A 21,687-nucleotide genomic window follows, 5' to 3' on the forward strand; every position below is an offset into this window, starting at 1 on the left:
ACCAAACGATTTCCCTCATTTGTGGAGTATAACAATGAAGCAAAACCAAAGGAACAAAATAGCAACAGACTCACAGACTCCAAGAAGGGACTAGCAGTTACCAAAGGGGAGGGGTGGGCAAGGGTGGTTGGGGAGGCAGATGGGGATTGAGGGGCATTATGATTGGCACACATGTACAGCATGTGTGGGGGTCACAGGGAAGGCAGTATAGCACAGAGAAGACAAGTAGTGACTCTCTAGCATCTTACTATGCTGATGGACAGTGACTGTAATGGGGTGGAGGGGGGACTTGATAATATGGGTGAATGAAGTAACCACAACGTTGCTCATGTGAAATCTTCATAAGATTTATATCAATGATACTTTAATTTTTAAAAAATGCAAAAAAAGATAAAAAATATAAAACAAGCTGATCAAGGGAAGAAGTGCAGTGTGTGATGGAGACACTGGGAAGACCCCATTTGGGTTGCACCATGGGGGTTTACAGGGTCTGCCATTAGACTCCTTCCCTGGCCCTAAACATCAAAGGACTTGGGGTCTTCTCTGTAGATGTAAAGGGAGCAAAACACAAGGAGCAGAAGCAAGTAAGGGTCCCTTTTCCCTGGTGCCTAAGTCTAGGGAGCTGCCGAGTCAGATGAGCCAAAGCAGGTTTCAAGGGAGGGCATCCTGAAAGCCTGCTTAGATGGTTCTAGGATTAGGGAACAGAAAGAGAGAGGGGATCCTCACAAACAGCCTGAGGCCTCCTGCCCAGCCCTAGTCATCAGGCAGGAAAGAAGGAAAAAAAAACAGAAGGGTCATCTTGGCTGAAAGGCTCTTTGGGAAACAAAGAGTGTTGGTGCAGGAGACCCTGCCAGGATTGGCCACAACCCTTCCCACCTGCAGAAGGTCTTCCGTATCCTGGGGAGCTTCCCCAGCCCTTGGCCAATCCATTTTGGCTTTATATACTTGTGTGCTTGCAGGATTAGCCCCGTGCTTATGGGAAGGTGGAGACAGAAAAAACAGTCCAGGTGTTTTCAGTGAGATGGCAAAGCAAGGGACTGGCCAGGGCATCTCAGCAGTGGAGGAGTACACCAGGCCATGCTGCTATACAAAAAGCATGACAGTATTGCTCAAAAATCTAGTTCATGTACTGCAAACAGCTGACATTCACCCTGTGCTGGGCATTGTTCTAAACATTTCATAAGTAAAAATTTATTTAATGCTCAAATCAACTCTTAGGCGGGTGCTTTCTCTTATTTCCCCATTTTGCATACAAAGCTGAGGCATTTGGAAGTCAAGTAACTTCTCATGGTTATAGGGCCAGAATCTGAACTCAGAGAGAGATCCCAAAGTTGACACACTGCATGTTTGTAGGGCCATTCCACACAGGGTTATTCTCATGCCCAGTAGGTAGGAAAAAGGGAGTAGAAAGCACAGACTTATAAATGTGTCCTTGGTGCAGAAAATGAAGTGGCATTCTCATGTTAAAGTTGCAACCTGGTAGGTCACACAGGAAAAGAATAAAATCTAGAACCTTCAAAATTAAGAGACACAGGCCTGCCCCAGAGAAAAGAAAAAAGCCATATTCTCAAAGTTGAAAGATGTATCTCCCCCAAGAGGTGTCTACAGAGAGAACACATTTATCACGGAGCAGAAGTTTGCTGTGGACCATTCTAGGCAATCAGGTGTCGAGGGTTAGCAGTTGTTTCTTGTTTGGGGCTTTTTTTCCCCCTCTGTAGGGTAGACATCTGCCATGCTATTTTTGAATCCTGGTCAGGAACAATCCTAGCCAGAGATGTCAGCCAATACACGGCTTTGACGTATTCAAGTCTATAGAGATCTAGAAGGTTTAGATTTTGGTTCTAGAACTTAGCTACATTTGGCAAAGGCCGGCCAAGAGAGAGCAAATAAGAGGCAGTTCTGCCACCAGGTAGCTTCCCAAATACCCACCGAAGACACGGAAGTTCAGGGAATGTTTAAGATGAATTTGGAGGCTGGATAGCGAGGCAGAGGTTGGTGGGGTCACCAGGGGGCACCTGAGGATGCCAGGGTGAGCACGAGGGAACCTAAAACCCTGGCATAGCCTTGGCTACACTCCCCAGGAGGCCAGGGCCAGGTAGTTTCCAGCTCCTCCAGGGGTGATTCCTCCCCTCAGCACATGACAACAAAGGCCCCTGGCTCCCCAGGATGAATCAAGGCTGGAGTCGCCTGGCAACATTCCACAGCACCAGCCTCAGCACCACGGATGTGTAAACCCTGGAAATGCGGCAGCAGGGGTGGGGCCTGAGCCAAGAATACACCTCTCCAAGATCTATTTAATCAGTCCAAAGCCCAAAGATGAGTTGAGGGTTGCACTGGTACCCAGGATGAGTTTCTAGGTAAGCTTGTCTTAAGCCAGGTTCAGACCCTCTCTGAAATAGAATTATTATACCATCCACCTATAAAGTAATCACTTTCAGGGTGATGGCCTCCTGTGTGCTGTCCATCCTCCCACTGCAGGGTCTGCAGAGGACCCCGATATCTGCAACTGCAAACACAAGTCCCTTGGAACACTCGTTCTGATTGTCCCGTGACATCAGGCTTTATAATCTAATACTTTTGGGAAAGGATGCAATGCCACAGCACCCTAATTAAGATTTGTGGCAAGTAACAGCCTGTTAAAGAGTCTAAGAAGTCATACGCTAAAAAATAATCAGTTTCAATGTGTTTTGAATCATGTTTCAGGAACTCATTAGAGAGCCCAGGTTTCTGGCTCCCCACTCCGCTAACCCAACATGGGCAACAGTGAAGCTTATACTCACAGAGCACCATTCAGACTGTCCCTTGAACCTTCCCAACTAAACGTGCCCACCCAGACTCCCGAGCATCTGGGTTAAGGTCCAGATGGGCAGGACAAGCACCATGGGAGAGTGGCCCTCGAGCTCAGGCCGAGGAAGTCTCACACCATCCTGAGCTCTGAGATCGCTCACTCTGGTGTAAATATCCTCATCGATTTTTTTTTTGGCTGTTGTCAGCTGGCTCTGGCAGAGGACCTGTGAGGACCACACCACTGTGGGACAAGGGAAATGGCTACTGGCACATCAGGTCTCAAGACTTGAAAGACTGCATGATGGTCTTCTGAGTATAAAGAGTCAAGGGTTTCGGGATCTCTGCATACAGACTGCCATCCCACTAGGATCCAAGGGCCTGCGGAGAGCCTCACAGATGCTGTCCAGGCCTTGCAGTGGTACAAGAGGCTAGAACTAAGCAGGGTTCAGTGGGATGGATGTGTCAGCCGGCAGGGCAGGGCAGGGAGTGCGGACCAGAGCCGGGAGGCAGACAGCAGGGCAGGGCAGGGAGCACGAGCCAGAGCCGGGAGGCAGACAGCAGGGCAGGGCAGAGAGTGCAGGCCAGAGCTGGGAGGAGGCAGACAGCAGGGCAGGGCAGGGAGTGTGAGCCAGAGCCAGGAGGCAGACAGCAGGGCAGGGCAGGGAGCACGAGCCAGAGCCGGGAGGCAGACAGCAGGGCAGGGCAGGGAGTGTGAGCCAGAGCCAGGAGGCATACAGCAGGGCAGGGCAGGGAGCACGAGCCAGAGACAGGAGGCAGACAGCAGGGCAGGGCAGAGAATGTGGGCCAGAGCTCGGAGGAGGCATACAGCAGGGCAGGGCAGGGAGCAGGAGCCAGAGCTGGGAGGCAGACAGCAGGGCAGGGCAGGGAGCACGAGCCAGAGCCAGGAGGCAGACAGCAGGGCAGGGCAGGGAGTGTGAGCCAGAGCCAGGAGGCAGACAGCAGGGCAGGGCAGGGAGCACGAGCCAGAGCCGGGAGGCAGACAGCAGGGCAGGGCAGAGAGTGCGGGCCAGAGCTGGGAGGAGGCATACAGCAGGGCAGGGCAGGGAGCACGAGCCAGAGACAGGAGGCAGACAGCAGGGCAGGGCAGAGAGTGCGGGCGAGAGCTGGGAGGCAGACAGCAGGGCAGGGCAGGGAGCACGAGCCAGAGCCGGGAGGCAGACAGCAGGGCAGGGCAGGGAGGAGGCACCCAGGGTAAGGAACAACGGAGGTGTACTGGTGAGGCTGGTCTGAGGTCTGAGGCTGGTCATGGGTGGAGGCAAGGAGAAGTAGAAATGGGGAGGATGACAGCCATCAGGTGGGTGAGATGGGAGGCCTCATTTCTGTTCTTGCCTCTGGGCCTCGCCCACAGGTCTCTCAATAACCCCAGTTGAGTTCAGACTCAGCTGGTGACGCAGCAAGTGGACACATCTGACGATTAGGGCCTTGCATCCATCCTGACCAACAGGCAATGGAATGTCCCCATCCTGGCCAATTCTTTTGGAGGCAGTAGGTCTCACTTAGAAAATATTTGATAAGACCAGGATAACACTTCTGCCATTACCAGAAATATAGAAGGGATTTGCAAGTTCCCTCTCATTTGTTATTTGAGATGACTGATTGAAGCCACAACTGTCACTCTTCTAAAAACAAAACCCAATACAAACAAATCATTAAAAATATGTAACAACGTGGACCCTAAAATTTCTAAGGGGTGGCTTAGGAAAACAGAGAGAGACTAGTGTGACCTATTCAATACTTGTTGCTCAGAGTGTTGGCAGAATCAGGAGAGCCTGTATGCCACCCCAACATTCAGCAGCTAAAGTAAGAAAGTTTTGAAAAAAATGTATAAAAATGCTATCAATCCCAAATTCTGTATTCAGGGTGGCAAAATGTTTCCTGTGATTCAGTGCTTCTCAACTCTAGATGTACATTAGAATTACCTGCAACAGTTTCTAAAAACACCAATGCCTGAATCCCAGCCCAGGCCAATTAAATCAGACTGGTGGCGCGTAGGTGGCAAGGGCCGGGGGAGAACATCAGTATTCTTTTTTTAAAGCTTGCTCTGGCTGTCTGTTTTGCATAACAAACCACTCTCAAAACTTAGAAGCTTATTTATCGAGGTCACAAATCCAGCATTTTGGCAGAGCCGGGGACAGATCATCCAGTCTACGCAGCGCTAGCTGAGGTGAGTGGGCCTGGGAGACTCCAAAGGACTCACTCGCAGAGCTGGAGAGGTGAGGTTGGCTGTCAGCTGAGTGCTCAGAAGGGCATGAAGGCTGGGGGTCTTCACCTTCTCTCTGAGGGGCTGCCCGGATCCCCACACATCACGGTAGCTGGGTTCCAAGAGACCCGGGCATAACTGACAAGGCTTTCTGTGACCTAGCTTCGGAAGGCCCAGAATATCACTTCTGCCACATTCTGCTAAGTTGCTGAGCCAACACAGGGTCAAAGGGAGGACAGTTAGATGGTGACCCCAGCGGGAGCAGACTCAAAGCCCCTGCCACCATCTTCCCTAAAGAGCTCTTACAGTGTCACTGCAGTGAAGAAATGCATGAGTTCCCCATGGCAAAAAGCTGGTCAACGACAGAAATGCGTTCTCCCACAGTTCTGGAGGTCAGAAGTGCAAACAAAGTATCACTGGGCAGAAATCAAGGGGTCAGCAGAGCTGTGCAGCTACTAGAGATTCTAGGGCAGAGTCTGCTCCTTGCCTCTTCCAGCTTTAGTGGCTGTTGGCATTTCTTGCCTTGTGAACACTTTCAAATCTCTCTCTGCTCCAGCTGCTCTCCTTCCCCATGTTTATGTCAAATCTCCCTCTGCTACCCTCTTATGATACAAGCAATTGCACTGAGGGACCACCCTAATAATCCAGAATAATCTCCTTATTTCAAGATCCTTATTTTAACCAAATCTGCAAAGACCCTTTGCTCAAATAAGGCACTATTTACAGGTTCCAGGGTTTAGGGCCTGATATATTTGGGGGCCATTATTCTGCCTAACACGATCATGAAAAGGGTGTATGTGAGCTCCTAAATCTGACTCCAGCACTTGCTAAACAAATTCAGTTTCCTGTGTCATCATAAATCAGAAAGGCATCAGGACCAAGAACAGGAGCTGGGATGGGAGGAAATGACCTTGTATGAAGGACATCACAGCCATTACCCAGGAAAATGTCACTGGCACTGATGGGAACTTATCATTTCTTTCAAATGTTACCCAATTTTTCTTTTTTTAGAGTAACAGCTTTATTGACATATAACTAATTATTTTCTTTTGTAACCTGACTGAAACACTTCAATAAAATGAACTTAATCTGTCAATGTTTTAAGGGATAGCCTACAGGCTGTAAAAGCTCAGAAATGGGAACAAATGTGGAAAATTCTCTTAATATAGTTAAAATAACTATACCAGTACCAATTCCTTTCCTCTCCCCCAGAGCACTTACTCACAGCTTTAGGTATCTGGGTCTCTCAAAGCCAGTTAAGAATTGATCTTCTACAAATTCACTGTACCTTAGAACACATGTGCTGACACCCTGGACAGCTCAGCCAGGCTCACCCTAAACCAGGAAGGCCTCCACTTACTTTAATGTTTAATACAAAGGAAAATACGTAACATATTTGTTTTGTGGGCATTAGTAATTTATGTAGCACCTCTCCTAGAGCCTTAAGGTGTGTGGTGGTGGTTTCAGCTTTAAATCAGAATAACATGCAGCTTGGGCATATCATTTACGAAGTCCTTAAGTAAAAAAACTTAATTGGAGATGAAGCATGGGCTTAAAATATCATTCAGGCTTCAGCATCTGCCTGGGTACCATGGGGGCCAGTGGATTTTGAATGTCCCAAGATTCCCCAGTGCTACCTGTCTCTTAGAGGTCACCTAAGAGATCATATAGATTTCCTAGAGGTCACTCTGAGAGGTCATCTGATTACTTCTCAGTGGGTACTGGGAATACAATGAGGTCTGGCAGGGAGGATGGAGAGGTGCACCTCTGATGCAAACACCCAGACTGAAGGAGTTCTTTGATCTGGCCGGCACCAGAATTTTCCAGGGTAGCCCCTCAGCTAGAGATACTTAATAAAGGAGTGAGTTGCTTAAACTGAGATTTAAAAACAAAATCCATGTACTCACTAGCACACATTCTCTTTCTCTCTGTGTCCTCTTTCTGCACCTTTGTCTCTCACGATGCGAAGATCAGATTCTGTGTATGTTCCCTAAGGACTCTGCCCCAGTCCCTTTAACTTCTGTGATTTCCAGTTTTTCTTTCCCCACTAGAGCATAAACAACAGCACAGAGCAGAGAAGCAACCCTGACTGGCCTCGCACATAAAGTATCTCTGAGGGTGGGCAAGCCAACAGGCTGGAATCCTGGCCCTTCTGAACACTGCTCCCTATCACAGGGCTGGGTCTGGGTCTCTGATGCCATCTCCCGCTGAGTCCACAGGAGGGGTGAGAAGAAGACCCATCCACCTCTATGGTTGTTGGTTGGCAGTCTTGCCTCTGAAGCCCTTGAGGCATGATGCCCTTCACACAGTCAGATCTTTCTGGCTGCCTAAGGATCTGTCAGGGAAGCAGAGGGCTGTGGCTGCTATGCTTTTGATATTCCCATTCAGTGCTGTATGCTCCTATTCTGAAGGAGCAGTTGCTAGATTTCCTAGCCAAAGTTCACTCCGCTGACTTGCTTGACCAAGCAACACGATCCTTTCCTGTATGACACGTTAGCTGATGTCTCCGGCTTACTGAATGTTCCCTTAAGTCCACATATTTTGGTTGCAAGAGCTGAGCTGATGCTTACCAAGAATCAGCTGTGCTTGTGAAACCTGCTTCTGCCCATTCTGCTTGTTTTGGGAATGACATTATGCAATAAGAACTGATTAAAAATGACTGTTCTCAGGGTTGTTACTATGCAAATTAAGTTGAATGCAGTTGTGAGGCTCCTGACAGCTGTATCAAATAGGTGTAGGTGTCAGTCATAAAAGACAGGAAAACAACCTTAAAACTTACGAGGATTTTTACACTCAGATTGCTTCAAGTTTTAGGTTTTCTCTTTGTTTCAGAGACTGAAACTGGGGCATGCTAAACTATGTATTTAAGGCAATGTGTATGCAAGAATGTTGCTTAAGAATACAAATGAGCAGACCATCATCAAAGTAAAACCATGAAAGATTTGAGAATTGACATATATTTATAAATGTTGAGTCAAACCATTACGTATCTTTATTTTAATTTTCCTTGTTGATGAGAACTAGTCAATACTGATCACAACTGTCAGCCCATAAGGCTGCGCTTATTATCTCTGCCCCAAAGGGAGGGAAGCAAATCAAGACTCATTCCAAAGAGCAGAGGTGGAAAGACGCAGGAAGGAGGTAACAATGTAATTCCTACAAAGCACCCAAACCCTTTGGCTATTAAGTGTAGCCTTCCAGTCAAGCTGGTATTTTGTCACCGCCCTACCCCTCCCTCCTCCACTCCCCAAGGCTGAGAAAGGGTCAGTGGTTCATACCCATCCTTTTTGTAAAACTCCAGCATCATATTATCCGTGGCAACACTGAGGGGCCGGCGGGCCTGCTCGGGCTGTCGCCGGTCAGCGGGGTCCATGTCTGGGGAGGGCATTGAGCTGTAGTTGGCATTGTGGTTCACGTGGATTGGACTCCCATAATTCCCTGTGATGTTGAACTCTATCTCTGTGGGGAAGAAAGAGCGGGTGTCCATGATGCTTTGTCTGTCACACGCCAGGCAGGAGAGAGATGAGCAGAGATGGCCTCTCTTTTATGCGTCACCTCTAGAAAATTTTGTCCCATGGTTCAACTTCAGGTCATCTACTCATATTAATTCATCTAAAGTAATTCATCATATTAATGAGTGAATACATGTGCTCGCCTAGCATATAAATATGATGGGCCTCTAACAGAGAAATTTCCATTTGTGATTAAAAACCAAATTTAGCTAAACAGGAACAGATGGGTACTTTCTGAAAAAGATAAAATCATCTATCTGAAACCCCATGGTTAAGAGTAAAACACCAGAGCAATCCTAATCAAATTAGGAAAAAGAGCAATGCCCACTTTCACCACTGTTATGTGACACTATTGGAGAAGTGCTAGCCAATGGAATTAGTCAAGAAAATAAAATAATTATTTGTAGATGATGGTGTCTTTCTCGAAAACCCAAAGAAACATTAAAAAGGATGAGAACTAGAGATTTCACAAAGGTTACTTAGGTGGTTGGCTATCCATAGCTTGTTTATCTGCAGTGGTAATGAATTAGCTCATCAACAGAGCATACAGAATTATGCTTTCAATTCTTGTCTCCTGTACTTCCTTATCCTGATTTTCTACTCTCACCCAACTTTATGTTATCACTAGAACTCACATGAGATTACAGTTAACGAGCTTTCAGAATCAAAACACATGAAACAAAATAAAGATAAACTTCTTCAATGTTAGATCAGGCCTGATTGATTATCTCTGATGGGTAGAGCACAAACTTATTAACATATGATCCTCACATGAGTTAACAGTTTGCTGTCATACAGTTGAAAGCATACCCTTAATGTATACTAAACGTAAGGTACAGTACAAAAGAGAAAAAAAGCAAATACTGAATTTAGTGGGAAAACTGCCATCTCTTCCATGTTGTCACCATTGAGAGTCATATCCTTATACAACGGTGCTTCAACGGCAAAGAACACATGTGAAACTCCATTTCAGGGAGCTGAATTTGAACCAGGTACAAAAAGAAATCCCATGGCCTTGGAGCCCCATCTTTACATACTGAGGGCAACTCAAAGGACACAGCTACAGTAATAGGAGGATGGCACCAAGAGGTCTCTAAGCCCTGAACGGAAGCTCATTTTCATCTCGGGTCTTGGCTACTCTCTCCATCTATAAAACAGAGGGTCTTGCTCTCCTTTTTGCTCCAGCATTTCATGATTCATGGATTTAAAGAAACCGTAGTGCAGATGGCAGACCAGTGAAATCCACAGACATGGTTAGTATGGGCAGTGGACTCCTGCAGGCCGGAACCTCTCTCAGAAAGGAGTTAAGCATAAGAAACTGTCATGACTGTACGCCATACATGTGTGATGTGTTGGTGTGTGTGTGTAAAAGGATTAAAAACAAACACCACCTTTGGCCAGAAGCAAGTGGTTTCAAGTCTCACAGCTCACAGTGACTCCCCTGCCCATCCCCAGGCCCGCTCCCCAACCTGGATGCCACCACGTACCCCCCGGGAAGAACCAGTCTGCATGCTGGATGATGGGCTCGATGATCCCAACAATCTGCAGAGAAACCGTGGTCATCATCTCTGTGATGTTCCTGTGAACACAGAGCAGAGGGGAACAGAGTGGGGTCAGCGGCTGAGGCAGGAAGAGAGGGACCCCCAGGAAGAGGCCTGCACTGGAAGCCTGCAGACCTGAAGCTGAGAATCCCAAGGCTTCTCCTCGGGAAAGACCCTTCACCCTTCAGAACCTCTCCTCCCCACCTACAGAACAGAGCTGACCCCAGAAGTCCCCCTACAGGAGGCATGTAAATGAGTAACACGTGACATCACCAATTAGGCAGCCCGTGTCGTTGGGAGGTTTGGGCCTCATAATCGCCAGACTCTTCCTCTTCGCAGCTCTGCCCTCTCTGTTGAGACGACCTGCTATCCCCCTGGACCCAGAGACTGGCACGTGCACTCCTCACTGCGTGTTCGGGGCCTGAAAGTGCCTGCTTTGCCTGGCGCTTAGACTGGCTCAGAGACCCTCACTGTGGGCCTGCAGCAGCTCTGAGACTATCAACAGGAAGACCTGCAGAATTCTGGGCCTTCTCATGAGCCTAAAAAAGGAGCAGGCTGAGACAGAAATGTGACTTGACAAATTTAGGAGGCTGGTGATGGCCGGAGGCCCCAGCCCCTTGCCCCACAGTCCCGTGCCCGCCCATCGGGTACTCACCCTTCAGCCTGCGGCCACAGGAGATTGGGCCCTAACACAATTGCCATGTTACTGGGAGTCATCTTGTTGACATCTTGATATTCTGACAGCTTGGATAAGAATTTGATCAAGTATCTGAAAGGGAGAATGATCAAGTTCAACTAGGGGTAAACACCAGGCGGGCTCTGCCGGCAGAGGTTAGGGGCTTTTCTCTGGTAGCACATCTGACAATGAGACTCGTATATCCTGAACTATAACGAAGATGCCTCATGCGTCAGGACACAAAAATGCTCAATTGAACAGACCCCGATCTCACTTGGCTAGATGTCAGCATCTGCTTTAATTAACCCTGGCCAGAGACATTCTCCATCTTTCCTTTGACTCAGTACATAATGATCTGAAGTTCCTCCTCCTTCTCAGGATGTCACCTGCCATCCTCCCTGTGTGCAGATATGAGAAGCAGCATGTCTAAGTGTCATCGGCAGGGACATCCATGTGCTGGGGTGGTGTCCCCTGGGATTAACCTCAGAATGGCTTTGAGAGCCAGTGAAGGAAAAGAGAAACACAGACCAGCACAGATTTGCACACAAATGTCCTCAGCAGCCTTATTCATCATAGCCAAAAAGAGGAAACCACCCAAATGCCCATCAAGGGATGAACGGATAAATAAAATCAGCACAGCCACACAATGGAATACTATTCAGCCACAAAAAGGAATGGGGTCTGGACACATGCTACCACATGGATGAACCTTAAAAACATTACAGAAGCCAAACATAAAAGCCTGCATATTGTATGACTCCACCTAGATGAAATGTCCACAGAGGCAAATCTATGGAGACAGACACAAAGCAGAAAAGTGTTTGCCAAGGGGTTAGGAGAGTGATGCTAATGGGAACAGGGTTTATTTCTGGGGTGGTTAAAATGTTCTAAAATTAGACAGAGGTGACAATGGCACAACTTTATGAATACATGTATATGCACCTAATGAATAATGCATTATATGTACATTTTGCTTATTTATTTATTCATTGAGGGATGTTTGGGCTCTTCCCTCTTCATGGCTATTAATGACAATGCTGCTATGAACATTAGCATATAAGCATCATGTCCCTGCTTGCAAATCTTTCAGGCACATATAGACACAGAGGTGGAATTGCTGGATCATATGGTGATTCTGTGTTCAATTTTCTGAAGATCTGCCATACCATCATTCTTGGGATTTTAACAAGAAAACAAAAATAATCAGGCAGATGGTTGCAGGAGCCAAAGCTGAAAATCTGCTGCCTCTCAAGAAGCACAGAGGAGCGGCGGCAGGGCCGGGAGCAGGGCTGGCAAGCAAAGTGGTAACAGAGCAGAAAGTGTGAAGGAGCAGAGCCTAGGGAGAGGAAAGGTCTTCAGAGCAGCAGAAAGTAAGATCCAAGAGGCAGCAAGACAGTGAGAAGCAGGCATGGGCAACAGCTGGCGAATGGTAGCATACAGAAATTCTCCCTGCCTCTTCCTCCTGCAGACTAGCTCACAGACAATGCTGCCAACTCCAGCTTCTGGCTTGGTCCCCATCTCCCAGGTGTCCAGGAACACCCATCTTTACAATAAACTCCCAATGTCTTAAAACAGTTTGCATTAATCTTTGCTCCCTGCAAATCAAGAATGTAAGTGAATTAGCCAAAGGCCTCCAAAGCCATGTAGCCTCTTTTAGTCTGTTTCCTCATCTGAAAAACATAATTGACAACTTCTCAGGGCTGTCTGAGGTTGCAAAGAGACTGTGGATCATTAACAGTGCTTTGGACAGGACAAAATGCCATGCATACTAGTTACCAAGACCATGAGCCAGGAAATTCTGTCTGGGCTTAAATAACCCTGCCCCATGTGCCTCTAGGATCCACTTACCGGATGTTGCTGTGATTGGCCTTTGGCAACTTTTCACAAGCATTCCACAGAGCCTGAAGCCTCTTGTCTTGCTCCTGGATACTGGGAAATGAATAGGAAAAGCCACTGGGTAGGCATGAATCAAAGAAGTCTCACTGGCAGTCATATTAATCAGTTACTGCAGTAATTGAGAACAAGACGCCGACTGCTGGGACAGGACACATCAGCAAGCTGTTATTATTCAAATGTTTCTTTATTATTTCCCCCTTTCTGTCCTGGCCTGTGCTAGTTTAACACAACTTCCTCTGCACATGTCCCATGTTCCAGGTGACATGGATGCCAGGGCAGCCGGTGGGGGCAGGAGGACAGACACCTATATAGACAAAAGGAAATCTAACCTTTCAAGACATAATGCAGGGATGGAGAATTTCCACGAACCAAAGGATTCTCCACTCTAAAAAATATTTGCTCTAAGGGTTTATTTATAAGCCCTCTGAGAATGAAAAGAAATTGCTTATAGGCCTATGTTTTTCATATGCTTTTCATGAAAACCTACATCAAGGCTTACATCTAGGAAGGCTTTTTGGTCAAAAAACCTTTTCTGCAGGAAGACTGAAAAGAGAACCCCTGTGGGGTGAGGGCCCAGGGTGGGGTGCTGGCCCTCACTGACACACTTCATCGCTGAGCACCTAAAGGCTCTGCCCCCAGGCCCTGACCACGCGAGAAGAGCACTCTTTGCTCTCAGTTCAGCCTTGAGGAAGAGGTAAGCATTCTCCAAAACAAACTCTGACTAGGAAACTGAGTAACCAAACATGCCATTTAGAAATGGAAAGGTTAACGGTTAAGTGGTTGTGTGACCAAAGGCTGGACAGAGGGTTTTGTGTAGGAAGGCCGAGAAGACCCAGTGCCATCCTGTCTGTGATGTGCCAGTTACTGAGTCTCAATGTATCTCATTTTCCTTGTCCGTAAAATGGGTTAAATAGAAGTCCTTCCCTTTGTGGAGTCAGGATGAGCTGTTTAAAGCAGATTCTGTACAAAGGCCTCAACAGAGTGTCTGGTTCACGGAAAGCTCTCCATCAATGTTAGCCATTACTGCCGCCACCTTTCTGTCCTCCGCCAGCCACGAGCGTCTCCTATGGCACCAAGCCCCACTCCCTTTTCTACCCCTCAACCCCTCCTAAGGCTAAAGGGCAGATGCTGCCAAGACCTCTCATCCAATAAAGTCAGCAAACAGTACTGAGGGCCTCCTGTGTGTCAGGGATCGCCCTAAGGGCCGGAGAGCCGGAGCAATCAGAGGAGGCCCTTGCTCTCTCCAAGCTAACAATCTATCAGCTGCACAAACACAGCCATGATCCACTGGAGAATGAACACAGGGAAGAGGAGAGGCCAAGACTGCTGGCTGCTAAACATTGGGTGGTCAAGGAGGCCTGAGGTTATGTTTAAACTGTGGCTCAAAGCCCACTGGGCAAAGGTTTTGGGGAACAGGCACCACAGAGGAACCGGCCAGTGAGAAGATGAGGCAATTCTGCCCAAGGAAAGTGTCCTAGGGCCGGCTGGAGGCTCAGTTCTTCCTGCGTCCTCTCAGGCAGCTCGGCCTCTGGGCTTCTCTGTACCTCTGTTCTGCATGACTGGAGCAGGGCAGCATTAATTGATGTGCTTGTAAGGACATGTCCTCTTTCAGTTCAGGCCACCGTGCACTGTCCTGGGCATCCCTGACTGCTGCTCCTATGCCCCCAGGGTCCACCTCCGACTCCCAGCTGCCCCGCCCTGGCAGACCTGGCTGTATCCTGCCGCATTTGCTGGAAGTGCAACCCTTTAGGGTTACTGAAGCACTTTGGTGAGATTCACCTTCATCAGAGGTCAAGGGTTATCAGTCCAATAGCCTTGCGGGCTTTGAAACAAAGAGCCCAGACCAATTAAATCTGAATTTCTGGGAAAACAAAAGTCCAGGCATCTTTTAAAAGCTTCCCAGGGGACTCTGAGACACAGAGGGCTGGAAATGGCTGTTCCAGGCAAAATTACTTTCTTTAGGGCCTGTGACCTTAATAGCAGCCACCCTCTTTCCTGGAGTCTTTGGGCAGTATGTGCATAGCCTCCAAGGGCAGAAAATAAGCCTTTGCTTTTCCTTGATTCAAGGACACTGAGCTCTTTCAGGCCTTGGGATCATTCCTGTCTCCTAGTGAAGACCCGCCTTTGCAAAGGAGATGGGAGGAGTCCAGCTAGATCCGAAGCCCAGGCTGCCCTCCCTTCCCTGGCTTCTATCATCCAGGCCACATACGCGTTCAGTAACAGACAATTTCCATCAAAGGGTATGCTTGTGCTCAGCTTTATCCTTCAGACCACAGGAAGCAGAAAGCGCTGTGGGAAGCGCATGAGTTCTGGAACTGGACTCGGTTCAAATCCTCAATCTGTCATTTATTAGAAGGCAAGTGGCCTGGCATTACACACCTGCTCTGACTCAGCTTCCTCATCTATAAAGTGGGGAAATAGCACAACCCACTTCATCGGGTGGTTGTGAAATCAGTGAGTTAAATAATAAACATATAATCAGCTTAGAACACTCACAAGTCCCTGATAAACACTCAACAAATGGTATCACTTTCGATTACAGGTGACTCTTAGAACAACACAGCTTTGAACTGCATGAATCCACTTAAGCATGGATTTTTTTTCAATACACATTGGAAGATTTTTTGGAGATGTGCAACAGCAAGAAAAAACATTTCCTTTTCTCTTGCTTCCTTTATTGTAAGAATACAGCATATGTATGTAACATACAAAACACGTCAACCGACTGCTTATGTTATCAGTAAGGCTTCTGGTCAACACTAGGGCATTCGTTTAAGTTTTTGGACAGTGAAAAGTTATGCATGGGGCGGGGGGTCAGTGTCCGTAAACCCCAATGCTCTTATTAAAGGGTCAGCTATATTAATATTATCATGGAACTCAAGATTCACTTTCTATAGTGAGATGTATGAATACTATATATTCAGACAGGCTTTAAAAAGGCACAATCTCTAGTCTACCTTGGAAAATGTAAGTGTAATGCAACTTGATTATCTAGCTTTCTCTACAGCTTTGTCAGCATATTTATGATTTTTATTTTGAATTCTTTTTCAGGGAGACTGGTTAGGTCTGTCTCTGCAGATCCTCTCTCAGGGGTTGTCTGAACTATTTTGGACTGGACTAAATTTTTTTGCCTTTTCATGGTGATAGCGGTGACTGTAGGCAGGTTGCGGGTGTGTCAGCTGGGAGATGTAAGTCCTTTCCTGCTTGCTGGATGCCTTGCCCTTCTCCACTGCCTGTGACAGTTACCCGCACTCCTGGAGCAGCCACCGGGTTAGTCCCCTAAGCTGCTGTGGGCGGGGTCTCCATCAGAGCAGCGCAGAGCCCTGTGGGGAGTGGCAGGCACTGCCAGGTGTGCTCCTCCGTGGTAGCGGCGCCCCTGCCGGGATAGCTGTGTGCCAGCAGTGGCCTTTGGGTCTGGCCCGGGCGGCTGTGCATCAGGCTGGGACTCCAGTCGGCTGCTGGGAGAGCGGCTGCTCCCTCTGGCACTGCTGCAGGTGCGCACGGGCCTCTCCCGTGCCCCTCTGGCACCGCCGCTGCTGGCACACGTGGGCCGCACCCAGGCTGCTTGGTTGCCGCTGCGGCGGGTTCGCATGAGCGGCTCCCAGTCCCCTCCAGCACCGCCACCCCCGGTGCGCATTGCCACTCTCCCACTACTGGTCCGGTGTGTCAGGGTCCGCGCCAGTTCAGGGAATGACTGGCAGGCTGCTTAGTGCCATGAGGGGCTTCAGAGCTGCTCCCCGGGGTTTAGGGTGCCTAAGGTTCCCTGGGATTCCCAGCTGCTGGCTAAGTGTGCCGGGACAACTTCATCTAGCTATGGGGTCCCTGTCTCTTTAAGACTTGCAGAAAGTAACCGCTTTTTTGTCTCAGGGGTGCCGGTTGCGGGGACCTGCCCACAGGTTTTGCTTTTCCGTTTCTCTAATATCCAGCACCCCGTGCACCTTGTGTCTGCGCTCCAGGTGTGGATTTCTAGAGCTGGTTGTTTAGCAGTCCTGAGCTTTCACTCCTCCCCATTCCGACTCCTTTCTTCCCGCCGGATTCCGGGGTGGGGGAGCGTTCAGGTCCCGCCTGGCCACGGCTTGTATCTTACCCCCTTCGTGTGATGTTAAGTTCTCGCAGATGTAGATGTATCCCGGCTGTTGTACTGTATCCACTGGTGTCTCTTTTAAGAATAGTTGTATTTATTATATTTTCATAAATATATATGTTTTTGGGAGGAGATTTCCACTGAACTACTTATGCCGCCATCTTCCCGTGATCCCCCTATCTAGCTTTCTCTAACTTGACATATACTAGCCTGGCTTCACTTCCAGGTCAGCTGGGTTCTTTCAGCCCCCAGTTCTTAAGGAAGCAGATACATGTTCCAGACACATGTTCCTTCTGATGGGCTGGCTGCTCTTGGCAAGGAAATTCCATGACTAGTGAGCTCTAGGAATGGTGTCCTTTCAGAGGCACCTGGCTGAGACACCCACTGCCAGTGTTATATGTTTATGTTACTTATCAATTAGTTGTAGTTAATGTAGTTTTAACTATTACAGGTAAGGGCAAAGACCCCATGCCACTCCCTTGTCCTACTCTTCTCTCCAGAAGGAATCACTCACATCACCTGCATGAGCTCTTCCAAAACCTTCATTTATACATTTGCACATATACTAAGGCACTCCTAAAACTGTATTGTTTTGAATGTGTTGGGTGTATTTTTACACAACAACAGAATATTCTAAGTGTCCTTATTACTTATTTCACTCAAAAAGAAATCTTCCTATCTTTTCATGTTAGCATGAACAGCACTACCAATTTTTCTAAGTGCTGCAGAGTAAGTCCCAATGTAGACACATCATAGTTTATTTTGTCCCTCCCCACATCTCCCACCAGTGAGCCTTTAGTAACTTCTAGGCTTTTGCTGTTTAAAATCAGCATCCTTGTGGCTGGTAATTATTGATTTGCTTAGTTTATGTCACCGTATTCCTATTATGTTAATATGTGTGCGCAAGTTAGTTAGTAGTTTAAAACCTATACATGCTTAAGGTACTCTATAAGAAGATATGTCAAAGAAATAATCAATCCTCCCATGTTTTCTTCCATATGCTACCTCTATAGCTTTTCTTCTTCTTTCCTAATTACAACCCTTAAATAGAATTCGTGCCTCATATCAAATTTACCGAGCATCATAATTCCTCCAGGTGGTAAAGATACCTCGAGACAAGTGCTGGGCATAGAAGCCACAGGCCATAAATCTGCAAAGAAGTAAAAAGCTAACTTTTTCAAACAATATGGCTTCTCTCTCACCAACTTTACATCTCCCTGTATGGCCCCGGAAGATGACTGGTTAGCCAGAGACGGGTAAGATTCCTCAAGGGAGGAACAACCTAAGACAGGCACAGTTGCAGGGGGGCCATCAGGTGAGAAATTGGGGATCAACAGTGGTGAGGCTTAGAACCACACACCCCCTGTTTTGAGAGAAATCTTCTGCATCCGTGGATGTTTTAATGCCCTTGTCTAGCTTGGATTAACACATAGTCTACAGGCACACACCTGATCATCTACAATCTACCTACCACTTCAGCACTTCATTAAAAATAAAAGTAATAATAATAATAAAGGGAGAAATGTAGGACCCACATATAAAGTATAAAAATCAAATGAATATTCATATTTGACCTGATTGTTTATAATTCATAATGCGTGATCAAAACCGAAAGTTTCTGTGATGAATGCCCTTGTACTGTTCACCATATAAGAACTTATTCACTATGTAAGAATTCGTTCACCATGTAAGAACTTGTTCGTTATGCTTCAGAAGATTGGAGACTGACAAGAATTAGGCTTGAGATGGAATAATGATTGTGCATTGAGCATTGACCCCCCATACAGAATTTTATTGTTGTTAACAACCATTTGATCAATAAATATGAGAGATGCCCTCTCAAAAAAAAAAAATCAGCATCCTTGTTAAGTGCTTCTTTGAGCACATATACATGCATTTCTCCATGAAATGGACTTGCTAGGTCATGGTTACATGCTTTCATAATTTCAATCAATACTTCCCAATAAACCCCAACCAGTAAGACACTCCAAGATGTGGTGTACTCACTTGGAAGCCTGAATCCACTCGTCATAGAGTTCAAAGGTCATAAGAGGTTCTGGCAACTCTCGGAGGTAAGATTTCAAAGCTCCTGGGCATGAATACAAAATTGGCTATGAACCCCTTTGGCACAACACAGACCAGTTCTACCAGCCAGCAGCACCCATGTGGGTGACCTCTGGGGACAGGCTCCCTGAGCCACATGGCTTCCATGTGGGTGTCTCTGAGGTCTGCACAGCAGTGGGGCTGGGCTACAATCATCCTGGCCTCCCTTCTATTTCCCACACCACCTCACCTTCTCTTGGTGTTCTAAGGACACCTTCCTTCAAGGGGCCACAGCAACCCAGCCTGAAATGGGGCCGAGGGGACACCCCAAAGCATGCTGGGGAGCCACTGGCTCAAGGGTCCCTTCCCTGATGTGTGGCCACATACAACCATCATGCTTGCCCTTCCCCATGAGCCCCTACAGCACGAGGGGGTACCCACCTGCAATTGCATGGGGGTCCGCTGAGCACTCTTGCACATCCACCACACAGCAGTCCAGGGCAGCCTTCAGCTTCTTCAGCTTGGAGGCAGAAGGGGCCACGCGGAAGAGTCCCTGCCATAGGACAGAGGGTCAGCAGTCAGCCCTGCCACTCAGGGACCCTGCAGGGAAACCAAGCCCTTCCCTCCAAAGTCCCCTAGAAGCATTTTTCCTGTCACGTTTTTCAGTGTTTCAACATTTTCGGTATGTGGCTGCCGAGCAGAAGCTGGTCCCTACCCACTGCTGTGTCCCCTGTGCCCAGTGTGGGTGACTCACTGTCCTGGCTCTGTATTGGTTGGATAAATGCACCTGGGGAACTCTGACTTCTTGTTCTTGTGTATTTAAGACGTATTTTGGAGAAGAATCTGACTAAGACTGGTCAGACACAGGGGTCAAGGAAGTTGGACAGGCCACGGCCTACACGGTAAGGGTGTGCATGTGTGTGTGCATGCGTGTGTGTGGGCAGCCACAGGGCTATCTGTTAAGGACAAATAAAGTCTATGTCCTCAGGTGATGGGCAGACCAGGGCCTGTCTGTGAGGCAGTGGTGCCTCTTCCCTTCCTCCTAGTACAAACGTGACCTGGCAGAAAGAGGAGTTATGACAAGAGAAGAGAAGAGGAAGGCAGGGGTGCGTGGAAGAGGAGGTGGATGCAGGTCAGGGGGGGAAAGGGAACCCCCAACCCATGGATAAGGCAGACCATAGGTCGGAAGCCCCACTGGCTTCTGCTGCTCCTCCTCAGACCTTTGCATTCAGAGATGCAGTTCACAGACAGCAGAACGGGTGGCGGGACACTCCTTGCTCCTGTAGCCATTTAGGGCCATTTGGATTTTCAGGTTCCTTTAGAAGAAAATGCTCCTGGTCTGGAACACATGGTCTTTGGCCTGCTAAGATCTCTAACTCCCTGCTCAGTATAGGGTGTGCAGTAAACAGATGCCCAAAGCTCTCCAGCACTCTGCACACTTTTGGACTAGCACACAGTAGGGCTGCTGTGACCTAGAGGGCACACCGCAGCACACAGGACAGGCATGGTCTAGGCCTGTGAAAAAGCAGAGCACTGCTGTGGGAGAAGGGCAGTAGGGTTCAGTTTGGACAATGGAAGCAAAGGCAGTCAAGCTGTAAAGAGAAGCCTATGGATTGCTGATGGTGTAGTAAGGCTGTCCAGGGAGTGACATGCCAACCAGGAGGAAGGAACTGTCAAAATATGCAGTGAGTCCAGCTGTTGGGTTTAGAGGAAAGTCTGTATGGGAACAGCAGCAAACACTGGAGTGCAGCTTGGAGGAGGGGTGAGAAGTGAGAATCCTCGCTGAGGTTGAGGCAGAGGTCTAGGAGAGGACGGTGACACCACAGTAAAGACTGTAGGGCGGAGGGCCAGGCGGTGGTGCCAAACAGAGGATCCCACAGGCAGGGGCGCAGGGGAGTGCTAGCTTCTGCGAAAGCGACATCAATAACTTCATGGGCAGCGACGTGGCCAAGCGCTGGATTCAGTAGTGGAGTCCCAGGGGCCACTGAGGGTGGTGGTGGGGACAGAAGTCCCCCGCAGGAGGAAGTGCCATGAGTGAGAGGTGGTAAGGATGGCGGTGAGGATGCGGAAGCGGCAATCCTGAGAGTGACTCTAAGAGACCGGGCGGCACAGAAAACTAGACGCAGGAGCGAGGAAGTAATCCACGCCGCAGGTGGGCTGAACAAAGGTATTTTTTCTAGGCTGGGGGAAAGCTGAGCATATTTATTACTAAGAGGAAAAGAATGGAGCAAAATAAGGAAAAGTGCACATGAGAGATGAGGTCTGGCGAGAGGTGGGTGGAAGGGCGGAAAGAGCAGGCGGAGGAAGAGCCAGGGCAGGAGACGGAGGGAGTGCATCTGTTCTTCCAGAACCAGCTTGCACTGATTTCATATTTCAGACAGTAATAAGGTATGTTTACTTTTTATATCAATAATATTGTTCTTGTTCTATTTTATTTTACTTTTCCTGAAGTATTTTTTATTGCAGGATAGTTGATGTACCATATTAATATTGTTTTCTAATATACAACAGAGCAATTCAACAGTTATCTACATTATTAAATCCTCACCCAACTAGTGCAGTTACTATCTGTCAGCATAGAAAGATGTCACAGACCATTGACTATATTCTCTGTGCTGTTTTTGTAATATTTTAGAACACCCCCCTACCTTTCAGAGAAACATATGCAAGCATCGTAGATGCAGTGATGGAATGTCGAGATTGGCTTCAAAATATCCAAGGCAGGGACTCGGCAGCAGCAAATGGACATAGGATTGACAGTAACTGGGGAGTGGGAATCACTATTTTATCTTTATGTGTTTCAGTATTTCCATGAGGGAAAAAAAATGATGGGGACAGAAAAGGCCTCGTTCACCTCCTTCTATGAAACTATCATTCAGGGGTGGTCTCATCTTGTAATTGAGAACACAGATGAAAATTCCTGGCAC

The 21,687-nt window shown here is 47.8% G+C and overlaps 1 protein-coding gene across 5 annotated transcripts in view; it reads right to left on the reverse strand.

Moving 5' to 3' along the window:
* The window catches only part of ARHGAP44 (Rho GTPase activating protein 44), a 187,179-nt gene that overhangs the window by 21,934 nt on the left and 143,558 nt on the right, over positions 1 to 21,687 (reverse strand). For all 5 annotated transcript variants that reach the window (XM_037001383.2, XM_037001381.2, XM_037001380.2 and 2 more), the window contains 6 exons: positions 19,202 to 19,313; positions 18,725 to 18,806; positions 12,586 to 12,666; positions 10,717 to 10,830; positions 10,008 to 10,099; positions 8,287 to 8,467 (listed from right to left, as the gene is read on the reverse strand). In XM_037001383.2, the coding sequence (XP_036857278.1) occupies positions 8,287 to 8,467; positions 10,008 to 10,099; positions 10,717 to 10,830; positions 12,586 to 12,666; positions 18,725 to 18,806; positions 19,202 to 19,313 (662 nt within the window). The remainder of the gene's footprint in view (positions 1 to 8,286; positions 8,468 to 10,007; positions 10,100 to 10,716; positions 10,831 to 12,585; positions 12,667 to 18,724; positions 18,807 to 19,201; positions 19,314 to 21,687) is intronic.

This window comes from Manis javanica, chromosome 4, assembly GCF_040802235.1.
Source record: "Manis javanica isolate MJ-LG chromosome 4, MJ_LKY, whole genome shotgun sequence".
Taxonomy (NCBI): domain Eukaryota; kingdom Metazoa; phylum Chordata; class Mammalia; order Pholidota; family Manidae; genus Manis; species Manis javanica.